At 40.1% G+C, this 20,440-nt stretch overlaps 1 protein-coding gene across 6 annotated transcripts; it reads right to left on the reverse strand.

Annotated features, from left to right (window-relative positions):
- Positions 1 to 360: 360 nt before the first annotated feature.
- On the reverse strand, positions 361 to 20,397 carry LOC117428432 (transcription factor AP-2 gamma-like). Of its 6 annotated transcripts, none has more exons than XM_059003753.1 (8): positions 20,249 to 20,397; positions 8,615 to 9,079; positions 7,888 to 7,939; positions 5,820 to 5,891; positions 4,880 to 5,102; positions 3,678 to 3,796; positions 2,849 to 2,990; positions 361 to 2,098 (listed from the first exon to the last, which is right to left on the reverse strand). In XM_059003753.1, the coding sequence occupies exons 1-8, from the start codon at positions 20,276 to 20,278 to the stop codon at positions 1,807 to 1,809; spliced, it is 1,395 nt and encodes a 464-aa protein (XP_058859736.1). In that variant the 5' UTR covers positions 20,279 to 20,397; the 3' UTR covers positions 361 to 1,806. The 6 variants fall into 6 exon arrangements, with proteins under 6 accessions (XP_058859736.1, XP_033903343.1, XP_033903333.1 ...); XM_034047452.3 differs by having other exon boundaries at positions 5,808 to 5,891; XM_034047442.3 differs by lacking the exon at positions 20,249 to 20,397 and adding an exon at positions 12,411 to 12,748.
- Between the last annotated feature and the right edge of the window lie 43 nt (positions 20,398 to 20,440).

Here is a 20,440-nt window from a genome sequence, read left to right on the forward strand (position 1 = left end):
CCTCTCCGAGCAAGACCCCTATCATGACGGTTCTGTGCCTGAACAGTAATCTGTAGCCACTGCCATTCATCTCGGTCTGCACATTAAGAAATACTGAAACCATAATAAAATCAATGATAAACATTCAGATTAGAAGTGTTTCTGGCTGTTTAGTTTTGTTTGCTGCAGTAATTAACGCTCCATTAGTCAGAAGGTTGGGGTATCTCTATTCAACATGTTTAAAAAACATTGCAGCCATGAAAAAAAAAAACTATCAAATAATTGTTGTTGAGTGCATAAGATAATGTCAGGAACGGGACACGATAATGTATCCCCCAATGAGCCACGTTCTCTTTTAAAAATAAAAGTATATAAAACCAATTTTAACCAGAAAATTAAATTGCTTTATTGAATGGCTAAGTCACACAGATAGTGGTGTTCGTTTGGTATTTTTTTACAGATTGCTTTTCCACAATGCACCTTGCTCTTTTACTGAAAACAATCTGCAGGTATTACTTTCTCAGTTTCACAAAAGGAAGAGGCACCGTACCACATCACAAAGACTCAAAAACAACTAAGAGAGTAAAGGGCAAAACTGTACAAAGTCACTTTAAAATTACCCTGTTTTATTTCATTTTAAAAGATACCTTTGCACGAACTTTAAACATCTCAGCATCCCATCACAGCTGATCACATTTCTTCTAAAAAATAAAGAGCTGAAACCCATTTACAAAATTCAAACTTTTTTGTTGTTGTTTTTTTTTTTTTTTTTTTTTTTTTTTTTTTTAAAGTTAAGCGTTATCACCAGTATTTACAAATCCCATTAAATTACAACATAAATAAAAATATTTACACATTCAAGAGAAAAAAAAAAAGTATCTTTTTAAAAAGTTTATAATAATAACAATAAGAATACCAACAATAATGTGCCTTTATGTTCACAGGTCTGACACCTGAAACAGATTTGGCAGGTTTGATGCACAGTTTGCATGACTCTGCAACAGTCTTTGTCTTGTGCAATAATTTCTGCTTTTTTCAGCTTGCACGACTCCCCTGTCTTTTCTTGCACAGGGCCACTTGTGCCAAATTATTTTTTTGTTTCATGTGTCCGGTTTTCTTGCTTACCCCACTTGTTTTGCATGTTACTGCGCACTGTCCGTTCGGAAAACGGAGAGAGAAAGAACGCGGCTTTCAGGGAAAAAACAGATCAGTCACGCGAAAGAAGTGGCCATTCAACATGAACAGATTGGTCAGTTGGAGAGTGAAGACAAAGCTGGTGGAAACATGCAGCAAGATAGATTTCCCATGATTGTTTGCCAACTGTGATAAAAAGCACCAGCGGCTGCCCTCGTACAATGTCCACTGCAGTAAAAATGGCATGGACTGTCCAGACTGCGTGCTAGTTGTGTGTATTCAGCCCAGTGTCCAGCGGCAGCAGCGTCATCTAGCAAAGCATTCTCACACAAAGCAGGACAGCCACAGGCTGCTGCTGAATCCTCCCGTTCCTTCAAGCAGCATACCGATCCTCTCCGACAAAAAAAAATGGCATCGTTGCACCGCTGTAGGACCTCTTATTCCCAGCAGGTAAGACCACCTCTTTCAAAAAACACAAATAAAAAACAGTAATGGCAAAAGCACTGTCGGGGGAGGTCGGAAAGGGAAGCTGGGTGTAACAGTTACAAAAAAAAAAAAAAAAAAAGTGGGCTTAGGAGAAAAGTTGCAGGTTAAGAGGCATACATGTAAAAAATATTAAAATACATTTTTAAAAAATTGGGACGTGGGAAATATGAAGGCGTAACCCCCTCCCTCCCCCCGTCCTCGGGACGCTCACTTCCGGTGCTTGTCCATCTTCTCTACAGATTTGCTGCTGTCCGAGGAGCCCTGCTGCTCGCTCCCGGAGCTCAGGTACATTTTGTCCACCTGCTTGAGCGCCTCGTTCAGGTAGTTCTGCAGGGAGGTCATGGCAGCGCAGATTGCGGGGCCTCCAAACCCGTGTGTGATGAGGCTGAAGTGAGTCAGGCAGCCCTGGATCCCAGGCTCCAGGATGGGCGCGGGCCGGGAGTTCCCCAGCGGAGATCGGTCTTGGGTCAGCACCTCTGTGAACTCTTTGCAGATTTGCCTGGAAGAAGCAGCGAAGAGAAAACAGAAGATGTAAACACATGGAGAATGATAGGATGCAATTACTAACAATCAGAACATATCAAGAACTGATCAACAGCCAATCAGTTTGCCAGAAATGTTTTTCAACAAGGTATTATTATACAGCACAGCCGTTCAACTACATATCCTTAATTCCTTGCCAGCGAGACAGGCATATTTATTTGCTAAGAGCTTCTACAAGGAACTGCAAAGCATCCTTTCTGACATGCTACTTTCCAGATGTCTAGAGTTCCCTGGACCACTAAGACATTGACTGACATGTACAGAAGTGCAGTCTCGGTGCCATTCTTCAAGAACAGGTGAATAGATTCAGAGCTGCTGCTCTGCCAGACTCTCGCTATCCCAGAAGCCATCAGGTTTTGTGCTCTACGCTGTCAGTCAAGTACAAATTACCCATGTTTTATAATGCTTTCATCTGGTTTGTAAACAATTTACTTCATTAATGCAGCTGAACTTTATTTCATTGAAATGCAATTAAGTGACAGGATATGATTTTGAAGTGGAACCCACATCCTAAACCAGGCTGCCCTGTGAGGCCCTGCTCCAGAGATGTGGGCACTGAGGGGCAGGGGCAGGCTTGACAGTAAATCGCCATTGTCCTCAAACCTGGAGCCACAGCCAGGGGTTCAGACAGGTCAGCGCTAAGGCGAGACAGCTTTGAATTGAGAACACAACTGTACACAGCGTGCTGCGTGGGCTAGGAACTCACTTTGCGGCGAGCAGCATGTTCTTGCGGCTGTTGGCCTCATTGCGTTCCACATGCGGCCGGCCCAGGTACTCGGCCATGGCCTTGGCAGGGAACTCCGTCTCGCAGACATAACCGAAGTCACGGGCCAGGTGTACAGCCTCACCTGTTAGTGAAAAACATCCTTGGTTAGAGAGGACAGCTAGAGAACACCAGGAATACATAGGGTCAGTGCACCCACTCAAGATAACAGTGGACAGACATTCAGAACAGTTCTTTAGAGCTAAACGCATTAAAAATGTTTGACATTTTAATTGAGCAGTTCAGATTAACTTCTCTGTTTTCGGGCTATTTCCCCATCTGTATGGCTCCCAGTGGTGTGTAGTCTCATTAGTGGGTCCAGCTCTGAGGCATGCCCAGTTTTAATGGGTTTGTGTCACTTACTTCACCCATCTTCCCCTACAGCAGCAACAGAACCTACTTCTCGATACACGCACTTAGTTTGCAGGCGCGTTTGTTCAAAAGACAGCCTTAAAGGTCAGTTAGTCCTTGTGGCGATGGATCAAATGCATTGACAATTAATTCTTAACTGCAAGCTGCAAAACATTTCTTTAATAGGGTGCATCACCTGAATCCTAAACGGAGACCAAAAAAAATAAATAGGTGATGGCACTGCTAGTTGCTTGGCAACCTCAAAATGTCATATCGAAAGTCCTGTTCAATAATGTCAATTCTTCCAGGCAAAAGAGAGAAACTGGGATTTGAAACAGAGAGAGGCTGTTTCTGGTGACTGCAGCATCAGCCCTTCCACTGCTCAGAGAGCGCAGCGACTCAAACACAAAGAGATGCCTACCTTCTACCAGTGCTGTCAGCAACGTGACGTTCGCTGCCTTCCGTCTGCCGGCAGGGAGGTTCAGACCGATTTTATCCAGCTTTTCCCGCAAGGAGCGGCCCCCGTTTTTGGATTTCGCTCTGGAGGAATAAAAGAAAAAGCAATACCCAAAATAAGTCTGACGCTTTAAGGATTGTTTGCAGATGTTGCACAGGAAACATACTGCTTTCATAAGAGTCTTACAGTCAACACACAAGACCAAAGTTTGAGATAGGACTGGACGATACAGGAATAATTTAGCCCTATTACGTAATAGGGTTGTAAATGTAACAGGATTGCCCCGTTAGGCTACTCAACAATGGTCTTTCAATCGTTTACATTTCCATCATTTATTTTATTTGTAATTAGAGCACCTCTTCAACATAACATAATACCCTAAACTTAACCCTGAACCAATCCAACCTCTAAATAAGCAAGTCAAGGTTCAGCTTAAGAAAACAAAACAACAACAACAACAGAGGGAAATATCTAGGAATTCCCTACTCGCTGTAGCAGTTTCTCTTTGACTGCAGCAGCGCTTCACACAGAGCTGGGTGAGAGCTGACAGCCGTGGAGAGGCAAGTAGGGCAGCCCCCCCTCTCTCCTCTCCTCTCCATGACCTACTTTACAGCGTGTCTAATGCTCAGCGTCTGTCTCTAGCACCGCGGCATACATGGGAAGGAAAAAAACATGCTCTCCAGACGACCAGAGCCATTTAGCTCTCCCCAGGAGTCTACACCCACTAGTGACTGGAACTGGAGACAAACACACAGGATCAACTGGATCTAGAATCAATTCGATTAAGGACAAGAATGTCTACTAGTTATGTTAATTTCAATAAGTTCAGGGAATTTCTTTAATAAAATAATTATATGTGAAGGACCACAGGAGTATTTGGGAGGCCCCTTATAAGTAAGGTTTGTCTGCATTTATTTCAGGCTTAAGCTGAGAGAACATGAAGCCACTTTGTGGCTTGTAACTTGGTTTCAGGAGACTGGTTTTCAGGACACTGCATGACACACCAGGGGAGACTTGGGGTTTGATACAGCAAAGTTGCCTCAAACAAGGTCTCCTGGAACCAGATTTCAGGCCGCTGTTTGCATTCCTTCAGCTTCAGACTCACACATTCTTGCTGAACAGGGCCCAAAGAGGGAAAGGCAGGGACGTGGGCTTGCGGGACTGACCTGCGCAGAACCCCTCCCAGCAGGGAGGCGTTGAGACACTCTGGGGGGGACAGGCGGCGCTGCACCTCGGACACCGTCACCTTGTACTTGGAGGTGGAGCTGAGCAGGGAGAGGCGGCCAGGTACAGAGCAGAACACCTCGGTGGGGTTCGATACCATCCCCAGCAAGCCCTCCTTCTGATAGGGGTTCACCAGGGCATTCCCCTTCGAATGAGTCACCGGGCCTGTGGAGCAAGCAGCGCAAAGTTACAATCAAATATGCATCTCTTTCCTTCCTCCAGAGCGAAATTCTTTTGACAAAAAAAAGGAATAAAAAAATATGTATAAAATGCATCACTGTTAGTGGAAGCAGATCTACAGTGCGTTCTGGCATGCAGCATGGAGTGCATTGACAAAGTCATTGGGTCACTTAAGAGGGAAACGATCAGAGACCAGAAAATCTTTTCAGACAAACTTTTGATTTCTATATTCTTGTTTGGAATTTATAACCCTACTATAGAAATGGCAAAACCAGCTGCAGAACCTGCTGCTTGAAACCTATCAACTGTCTTGCTTCTTCACGGATCATGGATATGTGTAGCACACCTCCATCCTAGCAGTCTTGAAAAAGAAGCGAGGCGCTCTCGTCACGGGCCTTTGTTTAATCACACCAGCCCAGGAAATGAACACTCTCATTGGAAATCTCAATTCATTTCTCCCCATCTCCCTTCTCTTCCTTTTACACGAGCCTGCACTACTGAAATGGATTACTTCTTTCAACAAAAGCTCAACTCAAAAGAGTAAATAAAACATAAGCATTGAAAGAACCCCTCAGACTTGTCCGACACTTTCTGAACAGAACGGAAATCCTTTTAAAAAGACATCGGCCTCCCGCACAGCCAGCGAAAGGAGGAAGGAATCTGAGCCACACATTTTAAAATATATTATACCTTCATCCTCACCAGCAAGAAAGCCACTCCCAAAATAACTCCTCCGAATACGATCCTGACTCGTGCCACTTCTTATTCCTAATACTGAGACAAGAACAGTGCAAACTTTTAGCACACAAGCACAGAACAACCCGGGCACACCAAGAGATTATAAAACAAGCATTCAAAAGACCATCATAAAGACTTTCAATGGTCGTGTGTTTCGTAGTGCTAAATGTTACAGTATCTAGCCCAGCCTTATCTAATCTGCAGTCCTGCATACTGTAGAAGCAAGGTCTGAGACTCTTTACAACCACACAGCCTCTATGTTCTTTTCAGCACAGCCTGGGAATCCTCGTTATGCCAAGTATGCCTCATTATCACCACCCTGTTTCACCTTCATTACCATCTTTGGTGGAGCTCGAGTTACGCATTTAAAAGAGTCAGACCTCTTGCAAAATGAAAACACCTTTGTAATGCAAGGAGGAGCTTTATGCACTGCTTGAACTAGCAACAATGGTTTGTTTTTTGTTTGCAAAGGACCTTGCATAGGAAGATCAGGCTCTCCTGGTTTTAAGCCATCCAGGTTCACGATCCAAGGGGCAGGTACTCAAGCACCTTGTGTAATTGTCCTATTGATGGGACATTGGGCCTAATGGGGGTTAGGTAAATACAGAAGGCACAACTGTGAATGGTCTCTCACTAGGGAAATGGGTTAGGTTAAGGAGGCAGCTTATTTTTTTTCTTCTCCAATTGTTTGGAAATAGTTCCAAGTATATACAGAAAAATGCATTACCGAAGCAGCGGGACAGATCTTTTGAAAGACAGCAATGTTAGAGTTAGAACTATTGTACAGAACGCACCTAACAGTAACTCCAACAGCCTGCTCTGCAGATACAGGGAAAGGGAAATCAGCTGGCGTGCTATTAAAACGGCTCAGCCCATCTGCACTTCACTATTCATGGCACCAATGAGCTTTACCGAAGGGGTCTGACGGGATAGTTTCAGCATGAACAAGAAGTTTCACATTAAAAGTCCCTTCGGAGAACACTGCAGCCAGCAATGTGTTATCACCACAACAAACAAACAGAAAAGGGCAGTCTATTAGGTACTGCGAATTAATCAAAGCCAACAGATTCAATGCAAGGTTCAGGTCCAAGCTCGGTCACAGGCTCACACAACATACTAAAAGCATCAAGAAGTCATTACATTTAACCAAGAAACAGATGTATTTGCATACAAGGGATCAGTGGAAACAGAACGGCCACATACCTAATGTACTGTTTGCACTATAATATTGGAGCAGTTTCCAAAACACTCGCCCTTGATTATGAGCAGGGCTGGGGGGGTCAATTCAAATTCCATTTCCAATTCCAATTCCCCATTCCCTTGTAATCAATTCCAACACAGCAGTGGTTAAAATTATAATGAGTAGTATTCTGGAAAAATGAGCTTCTCACAGTGGCAAGAAATGACTTCAATTGAAGCAAAGGAATTGACCCCAACCCTGATTATTCACAAAGGGATAGTATGATCATTTAAATGAGGTCAACTAAACAAGCTTTCCAACCAACAGGGCTGTGTTACTCAAGGACCAGCACAGCTGTGAATGTTTTATGCAAGTAGCGTGTGTGAGTATGTGTGTACTGTACTGTACAGAAACTTGCTAACAGAATTCATAACCTTATACTGTGCCGGGATCTCGTGTTAAATAAAAGTGGATAATCTCTGCGGCCATGTATTAATATACACATTTAAAAAACAACAACAATAATAATATTCTATTGTGCTTTATCAGATCAAATATGAGAACACTGAAACCAAAAACCAACGATTAGCCAAAAATACATCAACTGCGCAGGACGCGCATTCCATTCATAATAAACACAGAACCCGAAACGTGCAAACTCTAGCTCTGGAGCGTAAACTCTCACTCCAGAATTGAAGCGACTTTTCATAATATTGCGTTTTATTACAGATCAAACTATAAACACAGGATATCAACTCGAGGCATCCTGTCTGCAACTAGTTATTGTATTTTAAACATTCCCCCCCACAAAACACTTTTTTGTGTGAACATTATCATAAGAAATGAACCTACCTTTTTTAATTACTGTCTGGTCTGCCATCACGATGCTGCTATCATCCACATGCTGAAAAAACATGGGAAAGAAAACAATTAAAAACAAGGGACAACAGGATTTGAATGTTCTAGATTTGTAGTTGTAAAAAATTAAAAACGACATTTTAAAAAAAATACACCAAGATATGTCTTTTTTAATGTTTTAAACTTACAAAAATGTGGTAAATGACGGCGTTAGGCTTGGTACAGAGTGTTCGTCTAAGAAAATAAAATGTAGTGACGTTTACGACAAGCATCTTTGTATTCAATAATCTACACACTTCACCTCCTGACAAAGAGCAAATTAGGTTTTCTCGCTTGATTAGCAAATCCTGCGATCACAGAGTATAGACTTCTGATTAAGAAAGGCTTGGAATCTGAATAAAACCGATCTGCAGAAAATACTGAGGAAACACGGGCTGTGTAGACTACTGCTCAATCTCTCCATATCTATATTATTGTTTCTGTGTGTAATTATACACACACATTATATATATATATATATATATATATATATATATATATATATATATATACACACATACACACACAACCCATTTAATGCTTTGTACACTGCCATTATACCTCCTTTCAAGAGAGAGAGAGAGACATACAGACAGACAGAGGTTACAGTATAAGCAATCCATTAATTGAAAAGGTTAAGTACACTTCCAGCAAGTCGTAATAAGTAGTGCCAAGCACACACCTGCACGTCGTCCATGCTTTGCCCAATGTCATGCAGTCCCATGCTCTCTCCGATGACCCCCGAATCGATCTGGTGACCGTGGGGCAGTAGAAGTTCCGGCCGGCGGAATGCTTCTCTTCTGCCGCTGATGGAGCCCGACTCCAGTCCGAGTATCTGGCTGGCCAGACCGGAGCGTCCAATCCCCGAGTGGTCTTGGTTCTGTCTGCTGGGCCATCCTTGCTGCTGATTAGGCACTGGTGGACCCGATTGGTGGAGAGAATTGATGGAAAACGGGTCTCCCAAGTGGGAAAAGGGATCGCTGGTTTGGGCGTATGAAAGCGGCTGGTATGGTGGAGGAAAGTAAGGGGGCTGGAAATCCGAGCTGCCCGGGTGAGAGAGCGGGGGAGCCGGGTTGTAGAGGTGCTGGCTCACCGCTGACAAGTGTGGAAGCCGGGTGTTCCCATTGCTGCTGCCGTCGTGTCGTTCCTGTGGGTAAAATACATGATTATAGCTGGGGGCACCGCATGCATATATTTCCTAACAGTACAATCCATTTAAATTATTGATTCATTTTATCATGTAAAAAAAAAGTTTTTTTTTAAACATATAGGGCCCAGCCTTTTAGTTAACTAAAAAAATAAACCTAAAAACCGTGTTGTACAGTTTTAAAAACATTCGTTCCAAGTGTATTACTTCTTAAATATAAAAATGCACATCTAATTTTTACCTAATCGATGCAGCAAAAGTAAATCCAAAACGAGAGGCACATGAAAAAGAAAATAAAGTATAAATGTTTACGATCATCCTCCCAGCAAGTTTTAAAGCATTTGAAAAAAGGGAGTATAAAAGTATTGATATAACGTAGATAGGCTAGCTAAACTAATCAATTCAACAGAAGGTATTTAAAAGCAAGCAATATGTGTCTAGATGTATATGTGTGTGTAATATATATATATATATATATATATATATATATATATATATATATATATATATATATATATATATATAATGTGTGTGTTTAAATAATAATATAAACATGCAAAACGCTCTGCTGGTAATTAGTTGTCACGGTCGACCTTGGGTGGGGACAAACCCAGCTGTATTCCCAATAGAAACATTAAAATAATAATCAAACCCTTCCTTCTGGTTTCTCAGAGCTCGTCTGTCAGTACTCTATTGTACCGAACACAGGTAGCCTGCAGGGTCTGGAACCGCCAGTTACTCGAGTTTAATGGATCTTACCCAACTGTATCCTCTCAGAAACAGTTTAAATACAAATACATTCATTGTGGTTATTACAATTGGACGTACTGTAGGCTACTCGCATTATTTAAAAGGTTGAATGTGTATATTTAACAGCAAGTGTGCATACGAAGTAAATACCGTTATTACTTAAATACAAATGAAAAAGGTGATCTCAAGAAAGATAAAGTCGCCTATTTTAAACTTTTACGTTTTCATATTAGTCTCGGATTGCTTTCCTTCTGAATGTAAACAGATTAGAAAAACATTCAAACAATGTGTTTAAAAAAGAATGAAATCTTATCGCCCACAAAAAAAAAAAAAACTCGAGTTATCAAAACCAACTTTACAATGTAACGTGCATAAGAATCAGATTAGGGAATGTTTCGCATCTGAAATCGAGACGGATGTCGACAGTATTTTTGAAGTCTCGTGGCTACTAAATGTGTCCGCAGTCTAAACTGTTAATTGATTATTTTTTTCTTCACAAGATTTGCGGCGATTTAATTATGCAAACTTAATAACAGACAACTCTGCAGCATGCGTAAATTTGATCATGTTTTCCCCCCTTCAAACATAACCCTTATCTGAAATAAAAAACACATTTTAGCAGCAATACAGTATATGCAAATGCATGTATTTTGGAACACAGAATACATTTGAGTGTGTGTGTGTACTGGGCGGCAACGCGATTGGCAGTCCTAATTGTGAAAAATATAAATAGGCCCTTTATGTAGAAAAATGCAATAAATATCCATTAAAAAAAAAAAAAAAAAACTTTGTATGCAAGTTAAACTTTTTTTCCTCGAGTCATAGAATTGTTCAAGCAATCCCCCCTGCTCTCTTTCTGCTATATTTGCATCAACACATGATCTTCCTCTTCCCTCTAATAGATGTAGTGTTCTTGGTTCTTTGAAGCGCATCATAAATGGACCCACAGCTTCGCCAGTGAAAGGGAGACTTTCTGGTTGTATAAAATGTTTAAACACAGACATAGAGATGATCACGCAAAGCGACTGCTGCCAAGCCTGGCTTCTGAGACATGCAGGAGAATCAACGCAACAAGGACGAGCTAATAAAAGACCGAAAACAGGGATCCCAAGAGCGTGACGCGCAGAGGTCCAACCGGCCAGCATTTCTAAATGGCTCTATTGACGGCAAATTGCTGGATCTAATCTGGAGGAGACATGGCGACAGTGCTGAGCAGACCATGACAAATTTGGGTTATGAAGTTAAGAGGGTGAGGGAAAACGGTACAATATAGAAATCCTAATGAACACACACATCCATATATATATATATATATATATATATATATATATATATATATATATATATATATATATATACACACACACACACACACACACACGCAGACAAACGCACCCCATTTTCGTACTCAAGAATACATAGACTAGATTACCGTAATACTAAACAAGGCCTTTTCTAACGTGCTCTGTTTGGGTCAATCGAAATTCAATATTATTAGAGTCTCCTTCCCCCCTTTTACGGGGTTGTCAATCTGTGCTCTTTATTTGAAGGAAAGCGCTAAACCCGTTTAACTGGCTAGCTGAGTTTCTTCATCATTCCGGTTCTGTCACGGGGTTTACAGACACAGGGGAAGGGTTTGCAGCAAACCCCAAACACATCCTATTGTTCCTGCGTGTAGTTCTGCATACTGTGCGGAGATTTTAATAGAGGGTTGCTTTAAAAAGAAGGAACGATACATCGAATTAGGTAGCTGGAGACGGCTAAAATGACATCAACACACGAGAAACACAAACATCACGTCCATGCAGAGGGAAAAAACAACCCGTGCGATACGTAAATAACAATCAGAGTTCTGTAAAGACAATCCGACTCGCTACACTTCCAGCAGTCAATGAGAAAAGGCTCATACAAATTGTTATTTTCTTGTTAAATACGACTCAACGCGGTTTGTCCTGTGAGAAAGCTCACTCAGTTACCCACCTTGACACCTGACAACTATTAAATCCCAAATTAAAGAGCAGCTAATGGCCCTGCTATAGACAAAGCACCGCGAGCAATTAGACTGGGGTTAAACCAAGACACAGCCTATTAAAATACTGCTGTGGCTGCTCTCGTGTTTTCCTTTTCACTTTGGGTTCACCTCGAATCTCATAAAAACTCTCACCTCGTTCACATGTATTTAGTGGCATATTGTCAAACGCGTTAGGTAGATTGTGAAGGCTCCTTTCCTTTAATGGACCATTACCTTGATTGCTTTGATAAATACATAGCTGCTCAAAACTAGGATAGGCTACATAAAAAAGCTCGATTCCTCCGATTGTCGGTCCCCAAGTTATGTTTCGTTAAATCATTGTTCTTTCTTATTTCAAACGGAAACACCCTACCCTGTGCTGTATACATATCAACAAATTACATTTTTCAGCGTCATCGTGTATACTCAAACAGGACATTCAGTTTGCCTGTCAGTTAGGCATCGGTTAACCCCCAGTTTACAATATGTTATTACAGACGGGTTAAATTTGCATTCTTGTGCAGTTAAATACATGTATATATATATAGAGAGAGAGAGAGTAGTGCTCACCTCGCAGTCATCTTCGTATTTGACGTTATCAGCTAGTTTCCACAACATGATTGCTCGCTGATTCGACCCAAATTCAAAGCAGCCGGGTTGATATATCCCAAAAGTGCTCTGGAAATAACTTGAACACGCTCTGTCACTGTAACTTCTTCGCTCTCAAGCACGGAGTATTGCAGTCAATGCATTCGATTCAAATCAAAGTATACGTGCACAACCTGCAAGTCGGGACTCTAGCGTCTTCAATGGAGAAGTTAGGCTATGCTATACTATTCTATAACTACCGCCGATGGAAGCCCACACTCTCTGAATCTAAACTCCTTCTGACGGCCACGGTTCTATTTAGTTACCCCTCTGGGTCATTGTAATCTAACAGGGCGGGATTAAATTAGCATAATCCCTCCTGGGAGGCGTGACGGGGGAATGTCACCTGTGCATTGTCTCAATGGCGGGACTACTGCCCGGGAGGAGGTGGCTCCTGGCTTGCAACTGGCCAATAAAGTTGTCACTGTTTCCATTTGATTGGCTTATTGGTCGCCTATGAGTTTTGTAGCTTGCTGGCCGTCTTTGTTATTTTGTTTCTGAATCTTGCAAAACACATTGAAATCTTTTGGGGGTTTTCTTGAACACGAAGATATGTTTCCCAGTCAAACTATATAAAACATATTTGGTAAATATAATCTAGAATTGGCTAGTTCCTGCAGCAGACAAATGAACAAATTCAAATCTATAAAGAAAAAAAGGTTTTCCATTATCATTCCTATACAGTGTGCTTATCTTGCTAAACAACTCTACTATATCAGTTTTACTGTCCTGGGACCCTCTATATTTGATTTAATTTGATTTATTTCATTTAATTTATATAGCACTTTATGTCATATAAATAATAATAATAATAATAATAATAATAATAATAATAATAATAATAATAATAATAATAATAATAATAATACTGGATATCAATAATAAAAAGACTATAATAAAAGGCTTGTGTATAGAAATAAAATAATAAATAAGCCTCATAAGAAAAGGCCCTTCCTCCCATACTGTTTGTATTGACCCTCGGAATAACCAAGAGTCCTGCATCCTGAGATCTAAGACTCCGTTTAGGAATGTATGGGATCAACAGCTCTTGTAAATAACTGGGTCCTAATCCATTAAGGGCTTTATAAGTTAAAAATAAAATCTCAGAATCAATTCAAAACTGCACAGGAAGCCATTGTAAGGAGACCAAGACAGAGGTAATATGTTCACCTTTTATGGTTTTAGTTAGAATTCTTGCAGCAGCATTCTGAATAAGCTGTAAGCGAGATACCAAATACTTTGGGGCAAAAAGTGCATTACAATAGTCGATTCTCGATGAAACAAAGGCATGCATTAGCCTCTCAGCATCAGATACAGAAATAATAGAACGAAGTTTAGCTGTATTTCTCAAATGATAAAAAGATGCTTTAAGTAATTTTCCTGATATGTGACTCAAATGATTGAACAGGACCAAAAATAACCTCCAACGAAATGGATAAGTACATATGGGGTTTGTTGTTGATGTTATCGGAATCTTTTGATCCTCAGATTGACAAGCATCGGGCAGCCAGGAGGGTTAATACACCGATGTTTGTTAAAAAGATAAACTAAAATTATCTGAGAAAAACAAAACAAAATAAAATGTCAACACATACATTATATACACACATACATTACCTAACAACACATATGCATTGCTGCAAACTCTTACATGCGCATCTAATTGTACGTATGTATGTATTTATTTTGGTAAGTGCTCATTTTATATTTTTTGCATTACAGGGTACTACAACAGTAATGGAATCAATTGAATAGGCATTGTATACAAGACGTAATAAGTATTGCCTAGGCTACTGTAGAATGTTAAAACTCTGCATTTCCAGTACGTCACGCACTGCAGCCGAACATAGGAGCTGGTACAGTATCTGTTAGATACCGTTCCCGCTTGGATATTTCACAAATTAACACATGCACAATCGGTCCAGCCACCGTGCCTTTTCACATGCATATTATTAAGACAGGAGACCAATTCAAAGTGTGAATAATGATACTGCGGTATCAGTAAAGCGCGCTAAGGACCTTTCCTTACAGAGCTCTATACCAGAATGCGTAGCGCAGGCCTTATGGTTTTTTTTTTTTGTTTTTTTTTGTTTTGTTTTGTTTTTTTATCAAAGTAGTAAAATTTCGTGTAGAACCATTTTTTCCCCCCATATCTTCGTGACAACTGACAGTGTATGGACGATCCCGCTCCAGTTTCAATAAACAGCTGGAGGAATATATTACTGCGAGCAAAGACAAACTATACAATATGCATAGGTGCGCCTAAATAATAATAATAATAATAATAATAATAATAATACTAATAATAATAATAATAATAATAATAATAATAACCATGCTCCACAGTGTCACGGGGCCCATTACCTGTTATTGTGAATATCGCTTCATCGGAATTAAACATCAATCATATGGGATTGATTTTAAACACATTTCTGGTGTTCGTTTGAATTTACACCGTGCTTTAGGTGATCTAAAAACACCAAAATAAACATTACGGTGCAAAATACATAAATATTAAACTGTGTTCAGAATCTGTCAGACAGGGTCTGTGTTGAATTCCTGTGTAACAGTTTATTTTACAGTAACATAAACTTGGAGTCATACCATAACATGTTATGGTGGTAGAGTTAAAATAGTCATTAGGCCTGTATAGGAATGCGTAAGAAATCATGAAGCCTGCGGGTGGACTTGTGTACTCGGCTGTCTTTTACAGGGTTTAAACCTGGCGAGCTGGCTGGGCAGCCGCGGCTCTTTGTTCCATTGTGTTTGTATGAAGCGAGCGTTTAACGCGCACCGCAGCACAGATCTGTAAAGTTTACCCCAGGATTGCTTTTCTATTTCATAACATAAACTATTTAAGCATTGCTCACGTGGCGTGAATCTATTGAGTCACTCACTGTCAATAATGTGTTGTTCTGTTTAAATTAGGCTATGATCATGCTATATATATATATATATATATATATATATATATATATATATATATATATATATATATATATATATATATATATATATATATAAGACGTATCTTTGAAATGCCGGGGCAGTGTAAACAACTAGACATCTTTTAAAAGGAGCTCTCGCGAAAAGCACTGCAATTCAAATCCTTCGAAATCGTGTCATTAAATTGACGGGGCGCTGGAAGCAGTTTGGGGTTATTTAAATAGGTTTGACAGAAAGCCTGTACATTTAATTATATCTATGAGCTTTCGCCTTTCGTTAAGATAACATGTAAAATTCAGATCATTAATAATAAAAAAATAGCATGTAAAATTCAGATTAATACTCGTGAAAAATCTTTATTTAACAGGCTTTTTCATTATTATTATTATTATTATTATTATTATTATTATTATTATTATTATTATTTGATCTGGTCAGGAGTAAACGAGTCAAACAGACATTTCACACCTCCATTGACCAGCATTGAAAGACTGAATTGGTCAGAAACAGCCCCACTCTGCTAACTAATTAAATAACATAATGATGAAGCACCAGCACCGCCAATGAAAATGTCTTCAGAGTTGATGCTGATGCTCAATAATCTACCTGTGGCGTTTCTGCTTGATAGATCACCCACTGCTACCGCTCCCGAGCCTGCGTTCTTTCAAACCTTAATAACAACCCAGCGGGCAAAGCGGGCGTACGAATGGTCTGCTGGCACTGACTGCACTCAGCCCGTCAACACTGGTTATTAGGATAATATTTCACTACATTTCATTTTATATATATTATTCCTTACAGCATCTTACAAGTCTTGCACACCCTTATGATAGATAGATTCAGTTCTGAAGACAATGCTTGTATCAGGTCATGGAATAATGAATATCAACATTGAGGAGGCACGACTCTTTTTTATGATCATGGATGGAACTGTAGTATAGATTACCAATGTGAATACAGCTGGGATCTTAGAGCGATCACTGCACGCCTAGGTCTAATTCAGCACAACGTGTTTGAAAAGTCTGGGCCGGCTGAAGAACCAGGAGTCTGAAACAACGCTTCTGTGACTCTGTCTACCTCTTTTCTTACATGACACGTAGCTGCCTCGCAGTGTGAGTATGCGGATAGTCCGCCTCCTATTGTTCAGAGGTCCCGACACCGCTCACCCCCGGGCTCAGCAGGTAGGGCGGGCCCATCTGTGTCGTTTATTGCTGATAGCCTCCCAACAGGTAGAGTAGGTCCCGGTCAACCGCTTTAATGGACGCCGGGTGTCGTAGCCGCTAGAGGGCGCTAAACAAGCGGTGCTGAAATAATAGTGACAGTTTAATAGTAACGCTGTTAGGTTTAGGGGTAGAGATTAGGTTTAGGAATAGAGATTACGTTAGTAGTAGACATTAGGTTTAGAGGTAGAGGGTAGATTTAGAGGTTAGGAGGCTAGCAGGTACTTACTGGCCCATTCCTATGGGATGATTTTGCTTGATAACGCCCTATTGAATCGACTGATTCTAATCGGATCGGCTGTTTCTTCAGGTAGCTGGACCGTTGTTAAATGAGTTAGGGGCGCTTGCCCTGCACGGTTCTACAGCCCCATTGCCCCTACCTGTAACTGCCCGGAGGGAGCTATTAATGCACCCCTCCCCTCCCCTCCCCATACCCCAACAATGCGGCTACTGATATTCACCCCCCGTGTAGCCGTGAAGAATCGTCCATTAAAATACATAATGGTCGCTTATGCCTGAAAAGAAAGCGCTACCGTAGAAAGAAAAACGAAAGAAATAACTGTAGCCTGCTCACTGACTACCCCGAAAACCCGCCGAAGCCCGCAAACTAAGGACCAGCGCGCCAAATTAAGCAGCATTTTATTTTTTAAAACTGGAAAAAACTGAAAAGAAACAGCTCAGGTGCGCGTATAGGGCTCTTGTTTATTTGAAACTAATATCAGCTTTTAAAATAAAACTGGTCACTTCACAGTGCTGAATATGACCCCAAGTAAATGTCTTATATATTAATTTTCAAAAGGAGTAATATATATGCTTTTTCGGGTAAGCTGTCCACATAAAGATCATAAGAATAGTCTAAAACGGAATTCGGTATTCTCTTTAATTAATCTTAATGACATAAGTGTGTTTCTATGCACACGCATCGCCCTCTAAGAAAACATCTATAGCCTAGGGTTCCTGTGTGTTCATTTAAATAAACAAAGACTACGTTTATGGAAACCCCTATTGGTTAGGAGCTCTCTAGTTGTATGTTCTGTTGAAATGGTTCTAGAACGGTTCTTTAAAGAACTTTAAAGCGGGGGTCCTTCCAGAACTAGCGGTTACAGAACGCACATGCACTGGGTCGCCCCCACACAGTGCCGCCCTGCGGGGATTCGACGCCACCTTTAAAAGAAACGCAAATGACATGTGAGGTAGAAACACAGACCATTGTATGCAGATAAAGACTACAATCAGGCCCCGAAGATCTCCCGCTTCTCTTTACAGGAGCTGGTACCCGGTCCCCTTGTCTTGGACCCCATCACCTCGGGGATTCACTTCACCGCTTGGCACTCATCTTCATTACCATTTTTGGTGGAGCTCACCTTATTTTTAAGAGAGAGAACCCCTTTGAAATGCAAATGCATAGCTTTATACACTGCTTGTAGTAGAAGCACATGTTTATATTCGTCTCAAAGGGACCTCGGGGTAATTAAGACCCACGATTTGAATAAATAATGAGGACTGTACACTTTGAAGCTATTCATATTGGAGAGAGCTTATTGACTTTTCTCAGTAACGGTGGGATCGTGTCTCTCGTTTGATTCTGCATGAATTCCTCTAGTCTTGGAGTTATTACACAACCTCAGAAGAAGAGTGGCTGCAGCGTCGGGAAATTCATACGCCTGTGATACAAAAACAACGACACGCCGCTTACACGCTACAAAAACCCGCTCCCATAGTTACAAGCAGACCAGTCTTTCTCCGTGTGTGATAGCTATTCTCTACGACAGGTGATGCTTTTAATTGCATGCCAGGGAAACATCAAGCTTCATAAAGATGTGAAAGCCACCGCGTGAACCGTCGCTGGTAATAATCCTCATCGTTCCAAGTTCTTAATGTTCAGATCATTTAGAAACCACACGGGGAACACCCTTGTGAATGCAGCTGTTCACCTGTACTCGTGTTAGATATACAGGTAGAATATCGGTTTGTATAAAGGTAGATGGGTTTTTATATTCCGGATTCCTTCATTCACTCTTCTTAAACACACGCTGTGTCAAAGTTGTAGTGGATTTGCGCAGTAAATTCAGAATGTATGGGCTTGTGATAAAGAGTTAGGTTAGTTCATGAAATTTCAACTAATACTTGCTATTGTTGTTCAAACTGTCAAAAAGATCATGACTATTCTCTTGAATTGTGACTTCGCGTTTGTGCACTACAGGCTGAGAAAAACACTGAATGAACTCATCAAAGTAACGACGTGGTTCCTTAAACCAATATTTGAAATCCATACGATTTACCTGCATGACGTTTCATTGATATTGTAATACAGAGATCACACTGAAAAGTACTTACAGGTCACACGTCTTTATTTGGTAAATCAAGGGAGAAGTGTTAATTAGTCCTGGTAAATACTGCTCCTTACATATCTTAATTATTTTAATTAAAAATGATACTGTATAAAATGTGCTACTGTCTGGACAGAGTAAGAAGAGTTATTACCAAATTCAATCCAATCATTGTACTAATCTGTTGAAATAAGACAAGGGTATGTGATTATCATTTGTGTTAAATCTGTAATAAGGGGTCCGTGTTTATTATTATTATTATTATTATTATTATTATTATTATTATTATTATTATTATTATTATTAGCACATGTTGTTAAATACAATCATCGACATTAAGATTATATAAAGGAGACTCTTAAAGTCAGCTTTAAACACATTATAAGCAGACAGGTGGTCTTTTGCGACTCCAGTTTGTGATCCAATATATTCAGTAAACCAGTTAGAACGGACTGGGATCGAATGCGTCAATAAAAAATAAAAACAATTATATTATATATATATATATATATATATATATATATATATATACATACATATATATATATATATATATACACATATATATATATATATATATATATATATATATATATATATATATATATATATATATATATATGCGCACAAGTTCTAAAGCAAATTCAATCATTAAATACCCCGTATAAGAAAAAAAATCATCATTATTATTATTATTATTATTATTATTATTATTATTATTATTATTATTATTATTTTTGTAAGTGTTGATAGGGGGTATTTAAGTTCACGGGAACGCTTTCTTACATTCGCGCTGCACTCTTCATTAAAAAGCTGTTTCAATTCAAGCCTAACGGGGTTGAATTGATCTTTTATTTTGGTGATATCGATTATTAAAACTGGGGCTGGAATGCGCGCAGGAAATCCACGCACATTGTCGTCTTCGTGACATCACAATCGGACCCTTTCCTCGCTCCGTTATTACTCATTATTCTAGTTATCGATTGCTTTAATTAAACACATTCAGGAAAATACACACTAACAATTACAAAAAAAGTGTTAAACGAATTATGAATGATCTTTCGGTCATTAAGTGTGTTAAAAGCGAATACCACGGTGCAGCAGCCATGGATATAGACACACACAGGCATGTTTTATAGCGCGTCAGGTTGACTGGCATTTCATTTAATAAGAAACTCAAATCCGTTCTTGTAATCACTCTTGTTATTTCTTTCATTTTTTGTTATAAAACTGAATTGAATAATTAGATCAAAAGCCACATTACCTGCCAGTCTATCCTTTCCAGCAAAGTCATGATACAGGGTTCGGTCGGTAACGTTCCTTTTTTCCAGAAGCTCTTGCAAGTCGCTTGATCCGAATTGTAACCTGCGCTGCGGGACTCACCTGAACTTCTCTCTCTACCTGCGCAGGCGCACTCCAATTTACCTGCGAGGCTGGCAATTAGAAATGCCATCCC

The sequence above is a fragment of the Acipenser ruthenus genome, chromosome 29, assembly GCF_902713425.1.
Source record: "Acipenser ruthenus chromosome 29, fAciRut3.2 maternal haplotype, whole genome shotgun sequence".
Lineage (NCBI taxonomy): Eukaryota > Metazoa > Chordata > Actinopteri > Acipenseriformes > Acipenseridae > Acipenser > Acipenser ruthenus.

Coding starts and splice junctions, on each gene's coding strand:
- LOC117428432 (XM_034047433.3), bottom strand. CDS start 12,458: ATGTTGTGGAAACTAGCTGATAACGTCAAATACGAAGATGACTGCGAG. Junction 9,080..12,410: donor AATACGAAGATGACTGCGAG/GTGAGCACTACT, acceptor TTTTACCCACAG/GAACGACACGACGGCAGCAG. Junction 7,940..8,614: donor AAAGCATGGACGACGTGCAG/GTGTGTGCTTGG, acceptor ATGTTTTTTCAG/CATGTGGATGATAGCAGCAT.